The 19,925-nt window shown below is 38.9% G+C and overlaps 1 protein-coding gene across 1 annotated transcript in view; it reads left to right on the top strand.

Moving 5' to 3' along the window:
• The window catches only part of MND1 (meiotic nuclear divisions 1), a 75,656-nt gene extending 55,982 nt beyond the window's left edge, over positions 1 to 19,674 (top strand). Inside the window, exons 5-8 of the mRNA XM_003927965.4 lie at positions 3,270 to 3,344; positions 6,242 to 6,356; positions 15,194 to 15,238; positions 19,338 to 19,674. Coding sequence (XP_003928014.2) covers positions 3,270 to 3,344; positions 6,242 to 6,356; positions 15,194 to 15,238; positions 19,338 to 19,444 — 342 coding nt within the window. The 3' untranslated portion in view covers positions 19,445 to 19,674. The remainder of the gene's footprint in view (positions 1 to 3,269; positions 3,345 to 6,241; positions 6,357 to 15,193; positions 15,239 to 19,337) is intronic.
• The last annotated feature ends 251 nt before the right edge of the window (positions 19,675 to 19,925 follow it).

Here is a 19,925-nt window from a genome sequence, read left to right as displayed (position 1 = left end):
GGGAACATACTAGAAATGCACATTCTCAGGCCCCACCCCAGATCTGCTATTCAGAAACTCAAGGTAGAGCCCAGCAACCTGTGCCTTCAAAAGCCCTTTGGGTTCCACTGCATGGTAAAGTTTGATAACTACTGGTTCAGATAGTTTACATACAGTTACTAGAAATCTCAGCTTTTATCACTTGAGGACTGCATTTGGTTTGTTTCCAACTGGGTTAGGAACTGTGGCAGTTCTATAGATGAAAAGCTGATAGCATGGGCAGCCCCACAAGAGTTGCTTTCATTGTTTGTTTCCAGTGGTTGGAATTTTTTTTTTTTTTTTTTTTTTTTTTTTTTTTTTTTTTTGACGGAGTCTTGCTCTGTCGCCAGGCTGGAGCACAGTGGCATTATCTTGGCTCACTACAACCTCCACCTCCCAGGTTCAAGCAGTTACCCTGCCTCAGCCTCCCGAGTAGCTGTGACTATATGCAGTGCCACCATAACCAGCTAATTTTTTTTTTTTTTTTTTTTTTTTTTTTTGTATTTTTACCAGAGACAGGGTTTTACCATGTTGGCCATGAACTCCTGACCTCGTGATCTGCCCACCTTGGCCTCCCAAAGTACTGAGATTACAGGTGTGAGACAAAATGGGAACTCTTTTTTTTTTTTTTGAGACGGAGTTTCGCTCTTGTTACCCAGGCTGGAGTGCAATGGCGCGATCTCAGCTCACCGCAACCTCCGCCTCCTGGGTTCAAGCAATTCTCCTGCCTCAGCCTCCTGAGTAGCTGGGATTACAGGCACGCGCCACCATGCCCAGCTAATTTTTTGTATTTTTAGTAGAGACGGGGTTTTACCATGTTGACCAGGATGGTCTCGATCTCTTGACCTTGTGATCCGCCCGCCTTGGCCTCCCAAAGTGCTGGGATTACAGGCGTGAGCCACCACGCCCGGCCTGGGAACTCTTTTTTTTTAAAAAGAACTAGATCTCCAGCTAGGGGTGGTAACTCACACTTATAATTCCAACATTTTGGGAGGCCAAGGCAGGTGGATCGCCTGAGGTCAGGAGTTCAAGACCAACCTGGTCAACATGGGAAAACCCCATCACTACTAAAAATACAAAAAGTTAGCCAGACGTGATGGTGGGCGCCTAGAATCCCAGCTACTTGGGAGGCTGAGGCAGGAGAATCACTTGAACCTGGGAGGCGGAGATTGCAGCGAGCCCAGATTGCACCATTGCACTCCAGCCTGAGTAAGAAGAGCAAAACTCCATCTCAAAAAAAGAAAAAAATCTATGACTGGGCTCGGTGGCTCACACTTGCAATCCCAGCACTTTGGGAGGCCAAGGTGGGTGGATCACAAGGTCAGGAGTTCAAGACCAGCCTGACCAACATGGTGAAACCCCGTCTCTACTAAAAATACAAAAATTAGCCTGGAGTGGTGGCACGTGCCTATAATCCCAGCTACTCAGGAGGCTAAGGCAGGAGAATCACTTGATCCTGGGAGGCGGAGATTGCAGTGAGACGAGATCGAACCGCTATATTCCAGCCTGATAGAGCGAGACTCTGTCTCAAACAAACAAACAAAAAATCTACAGCAGATTTTTTTTTTAAATTTGTTTAACTTAGGAAGATAATTACTTGCAACAAGTATAACTGGTTTGGAGTGGTATCTGACTGGCATTTTCTATAGATCTTGTTCATGCTATTGATTAGAATCAGTGACTGGAAAACTGTTAAAGGAAAGCTTACAACATTCCCTTTTATGCATATTGAGAAGTGAAAGATTTCCCAAAGCAAGGGCAAACCTAACAACTTTATTTTCTAAATGTTTATAATTCAAGAGTGAGGGAGGAGTGGAATATTTTTTAAGAAAGCCCTTACCCAATCAAATGAATCTGCAATTTCTAACTAGTTTATAGCAAAAGATGTGGAGAATTTAGTATTCAGAATTTCCTGTGATTATTTGTTTACTTGTAGACTCAGGTGAGATTAATAAAACTGAGACAAGAAGGCAACACTCTGAAATTAAGCAGTCCCTTTTGGTGTGTAGGCCTACTCACATGGTAATCAACATTCTATATCTACAGTCTCTTTATGCTGGTATTATTTAATCCATTTCCACATACAACTTATCTACTTTCTAAGCAGAGTAAAAGGTTTAAACTGATGACTTTTAAGATATATAAAACAGGCTGAGCACCGTGGTACACACTTGTGATCCCACATGTTGGGAGACTGAGGTGGGAGGATTGCCTGAGCCTGGGAGTTCAAGACCAGTCTAGACAACATGGTAAAACTCCATCTCTAGAAAAAAAAACTTTTTTAAAGCTGATTGTGGTGGCGCACACCACAGTCCCAGCTACTGGGAGGTAGAGGTTGGAGGATGGCTTGAATCTGGGAGGCAAAGGTTGCAGGGAGCTATGATCATGGCACTGTACTCCATCTTGGGCAACAGAGTAAGACACTGTCTCAAGAGGAAAGAGAAAAAGATATAAAACATACCTAAAATTGGCAACAGACTTAACAGATTTTTTCCATTTCTGAGAACATAATATGTAACTATACAATTTCTTGTAAAATACTTTAATAATAAGTGACAAATTTATTATTGATTCAGTGAAATAGGTCAGATATTTTGAAAAGACTTTAGTCAGAAATGAAATGAAATTTGCAGAGAATTTATATAAAACAGATTTTTTTTTTTTTTGGATTTTCAAGTTTAATTTCTTTCTTTCTTTCTTTCTTTCTTTTTTTTTTTCCCCTTTCTTTGAGACAGGGTCTCTGTCACCCAGGCTGGGGCTCCCAGACTCAAGCTATCCTCACACCTCAGCTTCCCGAGTAGATGGGACTACAGGCTCGTGCCACTATGCTTGACTAAATTTGTATTTGTTGAGATGGGGTTTTGCCATGTTGCCCAGGCCAGTCTCCAGCTCCAGGATCATGTGATCTGCCTGCCTTGGCCTCTCAAAGTGCTGGGATTACAGGCATGAGTCACCGTGCCTGGCCCTCAAGTTCAATTCCTAACTAAATAATAGACCTCAAGTTACTAGGGGTAGGGGTGGATAATCTAATAAATGGAGACTATGTGGAAAAGATTAAAGGCATAGTATTCATTTTGTCTGCATGAAATAAAAAGAATGTTTTTTGAACTTTTTCTTCAGTCTACCCTCATGGTCCTTGATTTTCTTTAAACTGGAGAAATTAGTTTCCAGTATTGTGTTTGACTTTGTTCATAAACTACTACATGTCAGCTTATCTTAGCCAGCTATTTTATTTGTTTATGATTCTCTAGTTGTCTGAGGGAAGCCAAAAGCATGCAAGCCTACAGAAAAGCATTGAAAAAGCGAAAATTGGCCGATGTGAAACGGTAAGTTTGTGTCTATAGATTCTTTTAATAAAGACAATTCTAAATATCTAAATAGAGTAAGGACACAGAGCTTCCTGCGAGGAGGATGCATTTCCACCAGAAGAGAAGGGGATCATAGCCAAAGATATGAACATTTGACCTGGTAGGATTCACTAGTTGTGAGTCTAGATTTTATTATATGTGGCAGCATAGCATAGAAGCATAAACCCTAGAGCCAGACTGCCTGAGTTTGAAAGTCTCCTCAATTCTGTTTTCACTTTTCTCTGTTGCAAAATGGGAAATAATAAAATCGATTACACTTCATTGGGTTATTGTGTGGATTAAACTAGTTAATATTTGCAAAGCACCTAGAAGAAGACCTGGTACATGGTAAGCCCTGTGTAAATGTTTATGTAAATTTTTAAGAGTCTTTTTAAAAAAATTTTTGCACAAAACAAACTGAAAACCATCAACATGATATTTTTGTGGCCTTGTAATATTTTAAAATTCTAAAAATAAATATTGACCTACCATTTTATTAAATATTAGATTAGAGATTTTAAAAAATCGTTTCGTTTTCTATTTTCATTGTTATCTCAACTATAGATTTATGACTTTAAAAAAACATTGAAGATCAGCATGAACCACTAAACATTTCTTCCAAGTCTCTGTGTCACTAGATTGGGAAAGAAAGCAACTGGAAAAGTTGTCACATAGTAGAAAGGGATATAGCAAAGCTTTACAGTGGCTTTATGCTTTCAGTTATTTCACATATATTCTTTCATGTGTGTCATCAGCACAGTCACAGATAGGAATTGGAGAATGGTCATTTCTGAAGAATATTCAAGGAAAGGCAAATTCTGGGCATAAGCTGAAGCTGTTCTGTTTCTTCTTCAGTTGACAATAGCAACTACCACTTCTTTATTTGATTCTTTTTGTTTTTCGAAACACTGGTAATAACTTGTAGAACCATCTTCAACTAACGGTGACATATGTGTGCCCAGAAGTTATCAGCCAGTCTACTGTTACTCAGTCCACTGGAACCAGTGCATCTGGGAGTGGTTGGTGGGGAACCCACCAGCAAACATAGTTGTTGCCGGCAAATAACAGAAGAGTTTAGTGGTTCAGAAATGTTCCTAAGAAAGATGAAGTCTTGTGCTCATCCTGAGTTTACCAGCCAGGACTTTTCAGAACTACCTAGCCCCTGTCTGCTAGATATTATTTGTGATGATGGTGGTGATGCTGCTGCTGGTAAAGAAGAAAACTAGCTAACATGTATATTCTGCTTATTCTGAGCCAGGCAATTACTGTTCTAAATGCATTTTGTATATTTATTGAATCCTACTAGCAGTCTAGAAAGGTGGCTACCATTACTGTTTCCATTTTGCTTTTGAGGACCTGGAGGCACAAAGAGGTTAAATAACTTGGCAAAGATCTCAGTGCTAGTAATTGTCTAACATTGTTTCAATGCATGATATCTGGAAAGCTATAATTATATTCACATTGGATGTTCACCGCTTTGCTTTTCCTGTCTTCCTTAACTTTTTTCTCCTCTTGATTTTTTTTTTTTTTTTTTTTTTTTGGTTTATTTTTTAGAGATGGAGTATCTCTGTATTGCTCAGGTTGGCCTTGAACTCCTGGGCCCAAGTGATCCTCCTGCCTCAGTCTCTTAAGTAGCTGGTACTACAGCAGGCACCACCACACTTGGTGGCAGTGTTTTGTTTGTGTGTGTTTTTTTTTAAAGCATGTATAATTTGGGTATTGATGGCAAATAATGACCATCTTCTTATATTGTAGTTATTTAAAAATCTCTACTGAGCTGTGCTAATATGATATGCATTAACCATGTGTGGCTATTTGTATTTAAATAAAAATTAGCTACAATTAAATTTAGTCTCTCAGTCACAGTGGCCACATTGCATATGCTGAGTCACCATATGTGTCTAGTGGCTCTTTCAGTGGAGAGTGCAAATCTAGAACATTTTCCTCACTGCTGAGAGTTCTGTTGGACTCTGCTGCTTCTAAGCGTGTTGCTCTGTATATGCAGTCTCTTGTACAAATACTAGCAAAGGAACTTTCTTCACTTTGGAACCAAAAGGAACTAAAAGCAAAGTTGAAAAATACAATTAAAAGATATAAGGTAGCTGGAAACCTTACAAGTCCAGTTAGGCAGTTTGAACTTTACTTGATTTTGCCTCAGATTTATCCTGTAATTCTGTACTATAATCTTTGCCAGCATTTGGATTTTGTTTGGGCTTACTTTTCAGGTTTCAGAAATACAAATTGAATACATATAGCACTATGATTTCTACCTGCTAGTGAGAAATATGGCTAGACATTTCAAATGGTTTTTATTGGATCCTATTGTATTTTGAAGCTTTATTCTGATTTTACCTTTAAAGAACAGGTGGTGGGAGTCCTCAGGCTACAATTGTTATTTCTTTAAATGTATATAAAATATAAATAATATATTTAAATATTCTTAAAATCTTTTAAATGTCTAGAACACTTTTAAGGATAATTGTATAATGATCGATGTTGACTTAAAACGTCACATACATAGACATAATCTTGTGAAACTACTCAAAAAGTAGTGTAATTTTTTTCTCTAACATATGACAACATGATCATCTTAGAGTTCTAACATGAACTTCTCACCTATTTATGAGCATTCCATTCTACATATTAACTTCCACTTAGTTATTCAATATATATAAAAGATGCTTGAGATTTCAAGATGAGAATTGAGCTTGTTCTTATACTGTGAATATCTGTGTGTCTATATTTATACATGTAATGTGAAAACTCCAATGCACATCATTTATGAGAAATAAAATGAAATTGTTATAAAATGTATGACCTTACAACATACAGAATTTTGTTTGTCTGAATTGAACATAAAACTCTTTGGAATGCAGGAAGAACGAACTATGCTGGCAAAAGAACTTTCTTCACTTCGAGACCAAAGGGAACAACTAAAGGCAGAAGTAGAAAAATACAAAGATTGTGACCCACAAGTCGTGGAAGAAATACGTAAGTTTGTGTCATAACTTAGAGATCTTTAATTTTAATAATGAAAAAGACTTTATACTTCTGGTTGCCTGCTAACCATTCCCCTTGTATATGAGAAAATAAAACCAGTTAAGACAGTATTCTGTTTGTAGTACTCTACAATTTTGTATTTTTAATATAGTAGGAAAACATTGCCTTAGTATTTTTAATAAATTTTAATGTGCTGGGCACGTTGGCTCACGCCTATAATCCCAGCACTTTGGGAGGCTGAGGTGGGTAGATTGTTTGAGCTCAGGAGTTCAAGACCAGTCTAGCTAACATGGAGAAATCCCATCGCTACAAAAAAAACACACAAAAATTAGCCAAGTGTGGTGACACATGCCTGTAGTCCCAGCTACTCAGGAGGCTGGGGATGGAAGGATCCTTCAAGCCCAGGAGGTCGAAGCCGCAGTGTGTTGTCCCTGTGCTGTTTGTGCCATTGCACTCCTGCCTGGGTGATAAAGTAGGACCCTGTCTCAAAAAAAAAAGAGAGAAGTCTTAATGTTAGAGAATTGAACAGTGACAACTTTGAAATTATAAGCATTTTAAAATTAAGGAAAATGTGTGGGATAGAAGGATAAAGACATAAAATATAAGCTTAGAGAACTGAGGAGTCAGAAAAAGAGCTAATTTGGCCTTAAGAACCTTGATTCCTTAAAGAATTCCGTCACTATCTTCTAGGAAGAATGATACCATAAGTAAAAGAGTTTGCAAGTTGCAGAAAATTAGTCTGTACCTTGAGTTGCCTTTTTTTTTTTTTTTTTTGAGACGGAGTTTCACTCTTGTTACCCAGGCTGGAGTGCAATGGCGCGATCTCGGCTCACCACAACCTCCGCCTCCGGGGTTCAGGCAATTCTGCTGCCTCAGCCTCCTGAGTAGCTGGGATTACAGGCACGCGCCACCATGCCCAGCTAATTTTTTGTATTTTTAGTAGAGACGGGGTTTCACCATGTTGACCAGGATGGTCTCGATCTCTTGACCTCGTGATCCACCTGCCTCGGCCTCCCAAAGTGCTGGGATTACAGGCTTGAGCCACCGCGCCCGGCCCGAGTTGCCTTTTAAATATACCAGTGATTTTTTTTCCTTCTTTTAAACAAGAGTCCCCAGAGCTTTGTTTTGAATAATGTTTATATATTTATGTAAAGATTGAAATTTGAACATTTGAGGAGATAAAAGAGTATATTATAAAGACATAGCATTTAATTACTTGGGAAAATATTTATAACTTCTTCATATTTTTCTGTCTTAGCCTTTTACTTAGGAAACTTTACCAAGTGAAATTTATAGAAAAACTGTTATTATAGTATGTGATGGAAGGCTTGGAAAGAAATGGAAAATATTTGGTATGTTAAAAAACCTGAGAATAGTTTGATTGCAACTGCTGGCCTAGTCCTTGGCAGTGGTCTTTATAATTAAATAATTTTTAAGCAGTTCAGTTAGTGGAAATCTAAAGTTAAACTTTATTTTAGAGACAGGTCGCTCCTTTCCACAACTCCAGGAGGCACCATTCACATATATGGACTACATGGCCTAGGTGGTGATATGTAGTGTCACTGGTTCAGCTGATTACCCAGGGGATTTTCAAAGAGAGGTGGAAGCAGAACTCTCCCAGCCAGTCGTTCTCTGTAAAGTAAGCATTTGGGGAGACATGTTAGCTCTTTTATGCTAACCACAGATTCCTTTGTCATCATCCTGCAGAAGAAAGTGCTAACCAAATCTACACCTACAAAGTTAACCACCTTAATCTGTTTGAAAGTTTTAACTAATACCAGATGATCCTCAGTGAGCGCAAGCACATGACAGCAGGAGACAAAATAGGAAGTTACTGCTAGGAAGCTAGACCTGCACATGAGTCTTCTTCAAAATGAAACACAGACTGCTTGTTCAGGAGGACTTAGAACATTGTATACCTTATCTGGCGCACCTTCTCATTCTCTTGAAAGAGAACTTCAAAAACAGTTTACTTACCCAGGTTAAATACTTTCAGGTGATTTATTTTCAGGATAGCACGGCTGTGCCCTCCATCAGTTCATCATGAAAAATCTGAGTTTTCACAATAACCAAATCTCACCCTTCATTTACTCTTATTTGCCTTTTTTTCTGATCTCAGTTTTGTGTGATTCTTGTATTTTTTCCTTGGTGTACCACCTTTTTGCTTACCTGTTTCATTGTCTTTAATGTCTAGGACCTACAACTCTTAGGTATATCCAAAAAGACTTAAGCTTTTTCACTCTATGGTCCCCATTGTACTGCCACAGCTATTTTTTTGGGCAGGTGACCCTCACTGACATCATCTCCAATTGACTCCCCAGTCTTTTTCATAATTTTGACAAATTCTTTCCAGTCAGGAATGAATACAACTCTTATTTAGTCTCACTAAACTACTGTAACCTACACTGATAGTGACCCTGAGCCAGTGGATCACATTGAGTTTCAGGAAATTAACAGGGATAGAGACTTGTGCCAGACTGATTCATGACATAGGGAAAACTTGTATTTTAGGCATGTAATTTAAGATGTTGCCATTTCTTGTAGGTCTGATTCAAGTAGCACTTTTGGCAAAAACATCACCTCTTAGGTAATAAAACTTCAGAAAAGAAGTTCAGGGTATACAAAAGATGATGAACTTTCTGGAGAGTGGAATAACACAGTTGAGGAGGAGGCAGCAACTGAAATTTTAAACTGGTTGCCTCATTGTGCTGTCCATCTTAACCCTTGAATTTATATGTTTGGTAATTTATTTCCCAACCCAAGGAAAACATGCCAATGTGAATGAGTACTATACAGGAATATGAGGGCTCACTGGGTGGGAACAAACCCAAAATGTTCTGGTTTTCAGTGAGGTGGTTTTTTTTGCTTTTTTTTTTTTTTTTTTTTTTTTTTTTGATAGGGCCTTGCTCTGTCTCCCAGGCTGAAGTGCAGGGCTCACTCATAGCCTCAACCTCCCAAGCAAGCTCAAGCCATTCTCCCACCTCATCCTCCCAAGGAGCTACAGGCACATGCCACCAAACCTAGCTAGTTTAATTTTAATTTTATTTTTTATAGAGATGATGTCTTACTATATTGCCCAGGCTGGTCTTGAACTCCTGGCCTCAAGCAATTATCTCCCCTTGGCCTCCCAAAGTGCTAGGATTACAGGTGTAACGCTTGGCCCTTATCATTCTTCCGTGCTTGGCCTTTGTCATTCTTCATCAATATTGCACCTAGATTATCTTTCAATAGTTGTTTATGCAGCCATATAAAGATGGATCCTGGAGAATTTGTAATGATGAGTCTATTAGAGATATATTAATTTTGACTTGGGAACGAGAGTGAAAATCATTTCTTCCTAGCTTTGTTCATTTTTTAAAATTTATTAAAGAATATCATCTGTTTTGCCAGGCACAGTGGCTCATGCCTATAATCCCAGCACTTTGAGAGGCCAAGGTAGGAAGATAGCATTAGGCTAGGAGTTTGAGATTAGCCTGGGCAACAGAGAGAGACCCTATCTCTACAAAAAATTAAAAATTAGCTGGGCATGCTGGCATGCACTGTAGTCCTCAAGTTTTTCCCTCCAGTTTTATTATCTTTCCACTTGAGAGGCTGAGATGAGAGGATTGCTTGTATCCAGCAGTTCAAGGCTGCATTGAGCTAAGACCGTGCCACTATACTTCAGCCTGGGCAACAGAGTGAGACCCTGTCTCAAAGAAAGAGGATTAACATCTAGCAGAACAAAACTCATTATGTCTGGCATACAGGCAAAGACTACCAGGCCTGGAGAGAAGTGGGAAAACATGATCTATAGTGAGCAGAAAACTCCATCAATCAAAATTGACCCAGAAATTAGGATCAGCAGACCAGAACATTAAGACAGTTATTATAACTGTAGTCCCTATGTTCAAAAAGTTAAGTGGAAATAGGAACGATATAAAAAAGACCCAGGTCAGACTTTTGGATATGAAAACTACAATGTCTTACATGAAAAATACAATATGGTGAATTGCCAGCTGGTTAAATTTTGCAGAAGAAGGAATTAGTATTAGTTGAAGATATAGCAGTAGAAACATCCAAAATGAAACAGAGAAATTAAATAATTTTTAAAATATGAAAATGGGGCCAGGCACAGTGGCTAATGCCTGTAATTCCAGCACGTTGGGAGGCCAGGGTGGGTGGATCACTTAAGCCCAAAAGTTTGAGACCAGCCTGGACAGCGTAGGGAGACCCTGACTCTTATATACATAAAATAATTTTTAAAAAATATGAAAATAGCATCTGTGAGCTTTAAGACAACTTCAAGGGACCTAATATAGGTGCAATTATAATCCCAAATGGAGTATGTTTTGGTGGGAGGAGAGATTGCTGGGCCAGAAAAATATCTGAAGAAATAAAAGCTAAAGTTTTTCCAATTTGATGAAAACTATAAATCCACAAATCCAAGACATTTAAGTAGTAGATGCCAGTGATCCCCTTACCACTAAATTTAGAGAACTTCTTAAGACTTTAACCTCTACTCACCCCAAATCTCCATTCCTCAATGAAATTATTGTTTTTAAAATGCACTTTTTGATAATGAGGGGTTTCATTGGATTCCAGCTGTCATGTTAGTGCAGAACAGATTATACTGGATTAAAGGCTTATGAGTTTCACAAATTGATTTTAATAGGATTTGGTTCTTAGTAGCATTGCTATAGCCCCTCCCCTCCATTATTATAACACTCAGGCTTATCTCTAAGTCTGTCATGGTTTATTCGGAGCACAATTTGGTGACTGTAGCTATAACTATTATGTTCATATGGGTTATGGCTATGTATTTTCTTATTTCTCAGTAACCCCCATGAGAAATATTTATATTTAATTATACCATTTGAATTATTGGTATCGTTAAGCAAGTATTAAGATTAATTGCTTGGGAAGTTGAGGCAGGCAGATCACTAGGGGTCAGGAGTTTGAGACCAGCCTGGCCAACTTGGTGAAACCCTATTTCTATTAAAAATACAAAAATTAGCCAGGTGATTACAGGTGGCACACACCTGTAATCCCAGCTCCTCTGGACACTGAGGCAGGAGGATCGCTTGAACCCAGGAGGTGAAGGCTTCCATGAGCCAACATCATGCACTGCACTCCATCCTGGGCGACAGAATGAAACTCAGTCTCAAAAAAAAAAAAGAAAGATTAATTGCAAATATTCAAGAAGTGATATCTAAAAGCAACAGTTCTTTAAACAATATTTTAATTTAGATATTCTGACCATTATTCAAATGTGACCAGATGAAACCTGTTAGTAGAAATTAAATTCACACAAAAATACTTGGAAGTATCTTAGAGGTACTTAAGAAATGTTCTTAGAAATAAATGCCAGGATGACAGTAAAAACGTGGAGTAAGGACTTCTGAAACTTTGCCCTTTCAAAAACTTGCAAAAATTGTTGTAGTCACCTCTTTCAGAACTCTGGAAATTAACCAAAGGCTTACAGGAGCCTACTGAGGAAAATTAGCTGACTCTGAGTAAGAATAATGAGCTTTGTGGTATTGAATTTGCCTATTCTCATTTCCCGCTGTCACCTCAGCAGTGACCTTGAAGGATAAAGACCCTGCATTCCCGTTGTCTAGGGGAGCAAAATGCAGCTGGAGCTCTTTAAGAGCCTTGATCCCAAAGAACTGTCATCATTTGCATGTTTGGTGGTTCCCCGGAGGACACCAATAGGAAAGACTGTCTTTATTTGATCTGACTTGAGGTATGCCCAATGCTAAAATCCTCTCTGTGGGAAGTGTTTGTCTATAACAATTATAAACAATACTTTTAACTTCTCAGTTAATCATTGTTGATGAACAGTGATTCATCAACAATATACTAATCAAACAGTAGACTAATCAAAAAGCTTAAAAGGGCCAGGTGCAGTGGTTAATGCCTGTAACTTTAACACATTGGGAAGATTGCTTGAGCCCAAGAGTTCGAAACCAGTCTGAAGAACTCTATAAAAAAATTTTAGAATGAGACATGGCAGCATGTGCCTGTAGTACCAGCTACTCAGGAGGCTGAGGTGGGAGGATCACTTGAACCCAGGAGATTGAGATTGAGGCTGTAGGGAGCTGTGATCGCACCACTGCACTCCAGCTTGGGTGACAGAGTGAGACCCTTCTAAAAAAAAAAAAAAAAAGGAGAATCTCAAGGATTTGTTCATGAGAGCCTTGAAGAGCAACATATTCCTGGAAGTATAGAAGGCCTACATGCATGCTTCAGGTTGTTCACATTCTTAGTTAAGACCTGGAACGGTCCCCATATCTAGCTGACTTTGATGCTCTGTACAAGCAAGAAGTGAAGACTGAGTCAGTATTTTAAACCGCCTAGCTGAGAATGCATGTCCCAGCACACAGGCAAACCCTCTAAGCAAAAATGGCTGAGCCCTTTGGCAAAGAGAGTCTCTTCATAGGGATTTAGTCCACCCGTTTAAGGAAACTCTGTTCAATTAATAGCTTGACCACTAAGCTAACCAAACAGAGACTTCAGTAATCACACGTAAGAACACAGACTTTACAGATTTAGTTCAAGAAAATTACTAAACAAACAAACTGCAACAACTAGTACAAGCAACAATCCTGGGGAGAGGGAAGAATCTGCTGCTGTGTTTCCAAGCAACCCTTGGAAGTTTGTGTGTGTGTGTGTGTGTGTGTGTGTGTGTGTGTACTGTCATCATTTGCATGTTTGGTGGTTCCCCGGAGGACACCAATAGGAAAGACTGTCTTTATTTGATCTGGCTATATGTACATACATACACACACATATATGTATGTTATGTATTTTTTTTTTAACAAAGTCTTGCTCTGTTACCCAAGCTGGAGTGTAGTAGCGCTATCTCGCTCACTACAACCTCCATCTCTCGGGTTCAAGCGATTCTCATGCCTCAGCCTTCCAAGTAGCTGGGATTACAGGCACCTTATATTATTTTTTAAATTTATTATTATTATTATTATTATTTTATATTCTCACTCTGTCACCTGAGCTGGAGTGCAGTGGCATGATCATGACTCAGTGCAGCCTCAACTTCCTGGACTCAAGCAATCCTCCTGCCTGAGTCCCCTGAATAGCTAGGACTATAGGCACACACCACCACACAGAGGTAACTTTTGTATTTTTTTGTAGAGACAGGATTTTACCATGTTGCCCAGGCTAACATTATTTTAAATGTCCAGTTTTGCAATAAGATTATAAGACATACAGAGAAATAAACCATGGCTCACATACTGGAATAAAAATAATCAATGGAGCCCGGAGTGGTGCTCACACCTGTAATCCCAGCACTTGGGGAGGCTGAGGTCAGGAGTTCAAGACCAGCCTGGCCAACATGGCAAAACCTTGTCTCTACAAAAATGCAAAAATTAGCTAGGCATGGTGGCAGGCACCTGTAATCCCAGGTACTCAGGAGGCTGAGGCAGGAGAATCACTTGAACCCAGGAGGTGGAGGTTGCAGTGAGCTGAGATCGTGCCATTGCACTTCAGCATGGGCAACAAGAGCAAAACTCCATTTCAAAAAATAAATAAGTAATGAATGGAAACTGTTACTGAGAAAGCCCACATGTTGAACTTACTAGACAAAGACTTACTTAAAATATGTTCAAAGAGAAATGAAAAATGAGAAACTCAAACAAAACCAAAAATTGGTTATTTAAGGGTATCACAAAGTATACAAACCTTCAGCTAAAGAGCAAAAGGAAAATATAAGTAGCTGGGACAACAAGTTGCACCGCTACACCTGGCTAATTTTTTATTATTATCTTTTGTAGAGACGGGGTCCCATTGTGTTGGCTAGACTGGTCTTGAATTCCTAGGCTCAAGCAGTCTTCCTGTCTCAGCCTTCCAAAGTGCTAGGATTACAGGTGTGAGCTACTGCACCTGACCAAAAAACAGTATTATTAAGGAAATACTCCCCAAATTGATCTACAGATTCAATGCAAAACCTATTAAAATTTCAGCTGCTTTTTTGCAGAAGTTGATAAGCTGATCTTAAGTTTCATATGGAAATCCAAGAATAGTCAAAAGAATCTTTAAAAAGAACAAAGTTACAGATTCAAATTTCCCAATTTCAAAACTTACTACAAGGCTACAGTTATAGAGACAATATGGTAGTGGTATAAGAATAGACATAATAGGCTGAGCGCAGTGGCTTATCCCTGTAATCCCAGCACTTTGGGAGGCTGAGGTGTACGGATCACTAGGTCAAGAGATTGAGACCATCCTGGCCAACATGGCGAAACCCGGTCTCTACTAAAAATACAAAAATTAGCTGGGCATGGTGGCAGGCTCCTGTAGTCCCAGCTACTCGGGAGGCTGAGGCAGGAGAATTGCTTGAACTCTGGGGGCAAAGGTTGCAGTGAGCCGAGATCATGCCACTGCACTCCAGCCTGAGTAGAGGGAGACTCCGTCTCAAAAAGAAAAAAAAAGAATAGACCTATAGATTAATGAAATGGAATCGAGAGTCCAGAAATAAACCCAAATGATTTTTAACAAAGGCGCCAAGACCACGGTGAGTTGTTTGAAAAATATCTCATTTAAACTTACATGTTGTCTTTAAAGGAGCAATGAAGATAGACATTTAGGAAAGGGAAATTGTTCACATTGACTTTCCATTAATTACTAATATTACTGCAACTACCTAAAATTCCCTTGAGAATATGCAAGTTGTAAAATATAATATTATGTTACTATTTCAGCTTTTTTATAGCCATTTTATATATTTATATATTTTAATTTTGTTCATATGAAAAAATATAAATGTATACATAGCTAAAGTTAATTTTATGTATGTAAATACATTTCATTTTATATATATAATTTTTTTTCAGGCCAAGCGAATAAAGTAGCCAAAGAAGCTGCTAACAGATGGACTGGTATGTACTATAATATTAGTGATAAACTATAACTAAACTCCTTTTACACTTACTGTGATGTGAAATTCAGATACCTTTCTGCTAGCTTTGTTCAAGAAAGGGCATTTCTGAAAACTATATGCACTACTCAGGCTGGGTGCAGTGGCTTACACCTGTAATCCTAGCACTTTGAGAAGCCGAGGTGGGCGGATCATGAGGTCAGCTGATAGGGAAAAAAAGCCATTGCACTCCAGCCTGGGTAACAAGAGTGAAACTCCGTCTCAAAAAAAAAAAAAAAGTCCTGCACTTTGAGAGGCCAAGGCAGGAAGATCACTTGAGGTCAGGAGATAGAGACCAGCCTGGCCAACATGATGAAATCCCATCTCACTAAAAATACAAAAATTAGCCAGGCATAGTGGTGTGCACCTGTAATCCCAGCTACTCTGGAGGATGAGGCAGGAGAATTGCTTGAACCCAGGAGGCGTAGGTTGCAGTGAGCCAAGGTTGTGCTCCAGCCTGGGCAAGAGTGAGACACTGTCTCAATTAAATAATAATAATAAAAAAAAAGTCCTTAAAATGTATCTAGTATTGAGAATATTTACTGTTCAACAATTCAGTATCTCAGTTCTACGGGATGAGAGATTACCTCTGAGTCTAAGTATAGAAATGCCACATCTAAATACTTTGTGATATTAAATACACTTTAAGTGTGACTTCAATTGTATCATGTAAAACCTTGCTTAATAATTGAGATAGTGGCCACGCACAGTGGCTCACACCTGTAATCCGAGCACTTTGGGAGGCCAAGGCGGGTGGATCACAAGGTCAGGAGTTTGAGACCAGCCTGGCCAACATAGTGAAACCCCATCTCTAGTAAACATACAAAAATTAGCCGGGTGTGGTGGCAGGCACCTGTAGTCCCAGCTACTCAGGAGGCTGTGGCAAGAGAATCGCTTGAACCTGAGAGGCAGAGGTTGCAGTGAGGTCAGACCACACCATTGCACTCCAGCCTGAGTGACAGAGTGAGACTTCATCTAAAAAATAATGATGATAATAATAATTAAGATGGTGAAGTTCTTATAAAACATGTGAAAAGGATCTTAATGAGTGAAGAGGGATAGGTGTCCTGAGGTCCTAACCTAGATTCATTGCAAATGATATTGCCCATCCTATTCCTTTATGTATCTTTGGTATGCCACCGTATAAATCAAACAGGAATTCTGCCACTCTTAAGATTATTTCTTTAAAATAAAAAAATTATTCTATATCCATTTATAAAAATTTATATGTAGTAGGGAAATTATTTGACAGGGAATGAAGTCTCAAGATTGTCAATGATGTTATCTTGAAGGCCAACATACCAGTGCGAGTGTGCTCACAGTGGTTGCACTGTGAGTGGCCCAAGGAAATGTTTTATCAGTCTTCTTTGAATTGGTCCATTAGATGTTGTTGTGAAGAGGGTTTTATTTCTTCTTTTTCTTGTTTTTTTTTTTTTTTGAGACAGAGTCTCGCTCTGTCACCAGGCTGGAGTGCAGTGGTGTGATCCCGGCTCACTGCAACTTCCATTTTCCAGTTTCAAGCAATTCTCCTGCCTCAGCCTCCCAAGTAGCTGGGGCAACAGGCAGGCACCACCATGCCCAGATAATTTTTTGTAGTTTTAGTAGAGACGGAGTTTCACCATGCTGGCCAGGATGGTCTCGATCTCTTGACCTCATGATCCGCCTGCCTCAGACTCCCAAAGTGCTGGGACTTTTTCTTGTTTTTAATCTTTAAATGTTTATAATGAAATAGTTTCTTATCCTCCTGTGAATCAGGAACTCTTTTCTGTAGAAGCTATTCAGTAGTCTTACCCTGGTGCCCCATTCTCTTTTCTGATCCGGATTTGAAGTTTGTTCCTGCAAGCTTCCTACATTGTTGTATCTGTTCTCTCATTTCCTAAAAATCTTTCTGTCTTCATGGAGCCTATCCTGTAAGCAATACACATAAGACTTGGCCGTTTCTCTCTAAGACACCTATCACTTTGTAATTGTTTAGTCATAAATTATTTTTTTTTTCTCTCTTGAGTCAACTTGAAGGCATAGGTTCTTCACATTCTGTAATACCTGCAGTACACCTGATACTTGTCTTATGTAGCAGCAGACCCTCTGTAACATTTGGGTGTGATTAGCAAGAATGTTCTGGTTGATCAGAGACTGGTAAAAATTATCCTAGAGTGCCTTATGGTATTATTTTAACATTCTCTCTTAGGTTGTTATGAAAAGTAAAGATTCATTTTAGATTGTTACAAAGAGTAAAGATCATTTTAATATCTGTTGACATTCCATAACGCTTTAATTGAAAGAAATTAATTTTGTTAACGCTGTTCTATTTGATGCAGTAGTATTCACCATAAACCTCATTCCAGAAAGGTATTTATCATTATTTGATACCTGGGATTAAACTTCCATAGAAACAATATTTTAAAAAGTGATCAAACTCCATGTATTAGTTTGCTAGAGATGCCAGAACAAAATATCACAAATAGGGTGGCTTAACAGAAATTTTTCTCGCCACCCTGGAGGGGTGAGAAAAGATCCTTTCTCAAGGGGAAAAAAAAAAACGGGAAAAGAAAAAAAACCTACTGTTCTTCCCAGTGCAGATGAACACATTTCAAGATGAAGATGTTGGCAGGTTTGGTTTCTTCTGAAGGTTTTCCTTCTCCCTGCGTCCTCTCACCGTTTTCCCTGTAGTGTGTCCAAATTTCCTTTTCTTATAAAGACACCAACCTGACTGGATTAGGACGCGCATCCCAATGACTTCATTTTCACTTAATCGCCTCTTTGAAGATCTACTTCAATATAGTCACATTCTGAGGTAGTAGGGGCTAGGACTTCAGCACACAAATTTGGGGGAAAATGATTCAGCCCATAACATTCCAGAAGAACATATTCTAACCCTTTACTTAATTATCACTACTAATAGAGTGTTTAGCATTTTACAGAATACTCTGACAAGCTACAAAATCTTACACCATTATTTTTTCTGTGGGTATAATACATTTTCATCATAAAGGTTGTATATGTACATTAAAGAAATGTATGAAATTAAGAAAAGAAAGGCTAGGCATGGTGGCTCACACCTATAATCCCAGAATTTTGGGATGCCGAGATGGGTGGATTGTTTGAGCTCAGGAGTTCGAGACCAGCCTGGGCAACATGGTGAAACCTCATCCCTACAAAAAATGCAAAAATTGCTGGGTATAGTGGTGCATGCCTGGCGTTTCTATTACTTGTGGGGATGAGGTGAGAGGATTGCCTAAGCCTGGAAGGTTGAGGCTACAGTGAGCTGAGATTGCACTACTGCACTCCAGCCTGGGAGACAAAGCAAGATCCTTTCTCAAGGAAAAAAAAGGGAAAAGAAAAAAAATCCACTGTTCTTCCCAGTGCAACCACTGTGAGCACACTCGCACTCTCCTGCCTCCCTCACTAGCTGTGCTTAGGGGCCATTCCTGATGGGTAGACATTTAGCTTGCTTTTATTTATTTATTTTTTTATTATAACACTGGTATAAGGACCCTTAACCAAAAATCCTTGTACACAGTTCATTTTATTTCCTTGGGATAAATCCCCTGAAGTAGATATACCCACTTTTTTCAGTGGTTAATGCATTTTAAATTCCCCCAGGGGATGCTGAGGAAATTTCTATTCTTAGTCTTAAGAGAATAGAACCCCTTTCCCTGCTCCCCATACCCTCTCCCTACTGGCCTGATTGTCTGGAAACCATTACTGTCTGTGGGACAGGAAGAAGGTTCTGGAGAGAATGTGTTCCCCTTGGGAACAGTAGCAACTTTAATTCATGAGGCAGCAGCCCTGGCCTCTGCTGTGGAAATGTAGAAGACCTGTCCCTGTCTTTGTATCTTTCTTAAGTCTGGTATTTAGCAGCAAGCAGCTTACAGAATTTTTAAATATGAGATCTATTAACTTGTTCCAAATAGTATTTAAATATTACTTGCCATTACTCTTAAAAATACAGAAAACTCTGAAAGTTAATAGAAGAAAGTAAAAGAACAATGAAGATAATTATACTTGAAATGTTTTATGATTGTGCTTTTCTCAAAATTATTTCTCAATTTTCTTTATAGATAACATATTTGCAATAAAATCTTGGGCCAAAAGAAAATTTGGGTTTGAAGAAAATAAAATTGATAAAACTTTTGGAATTCCAGAAGACTTTGACTACATAGACTAAAATATTCCATGGTGGTGAAGGATGTAAATTTTAAACTATTTCTAAATAAGTGTACTGAATTGTCATTTTCCTGTAACTGTATGTATCCTTTTATTAATGTTAAATAAAGTGTAAAATGCAGATGTTCTTCATCCTGTTTAGTAGATCACATGCAGGATGATGAACATATCCCCCGCAGTGCTCATCAAAGTAGGACATAAAGCCTTGCACCTCATTCCAGGCAGATTTACAAATGATTTTTTTAAAGATCAAAGCCATGACGTGATAACATTTTAGTTTTGATTAAATATTAACGTTAACTGTTAAGTGTGTATTTGGGCCATCTGTGGTGGCTCACACCTGTAATCTCAGCACTTTGGGAAGCTGAGGCTGGCAGATCACTTGAGCTCAAGGAGTTCGAGACCAGCCTGGCCAACATGGCAAAACCCCATCTCTATTAAAAAGTAATCCCGGCCGGGCGCGGTGGCTCAAGCCTGTAATC

The sequence above is a fragment of the Saimiri boliviensis genome, chromosome 3, assembly GCF_048565385.1.
Source record: "Saimiri boliviensis isolate mSaiBol1 chromosome 3, mSaiBol1.pri, whole genome shotgun sequence".
Lineage (NCBI taxonomy): Eukaryota > Metazoa > Chordata > Mammalia > Primates > Cebidae > Saimiri > Saimiri boliviensis.
This window is presented reverse-complemented; position numbering and strand designations above follow the sequence as displayed.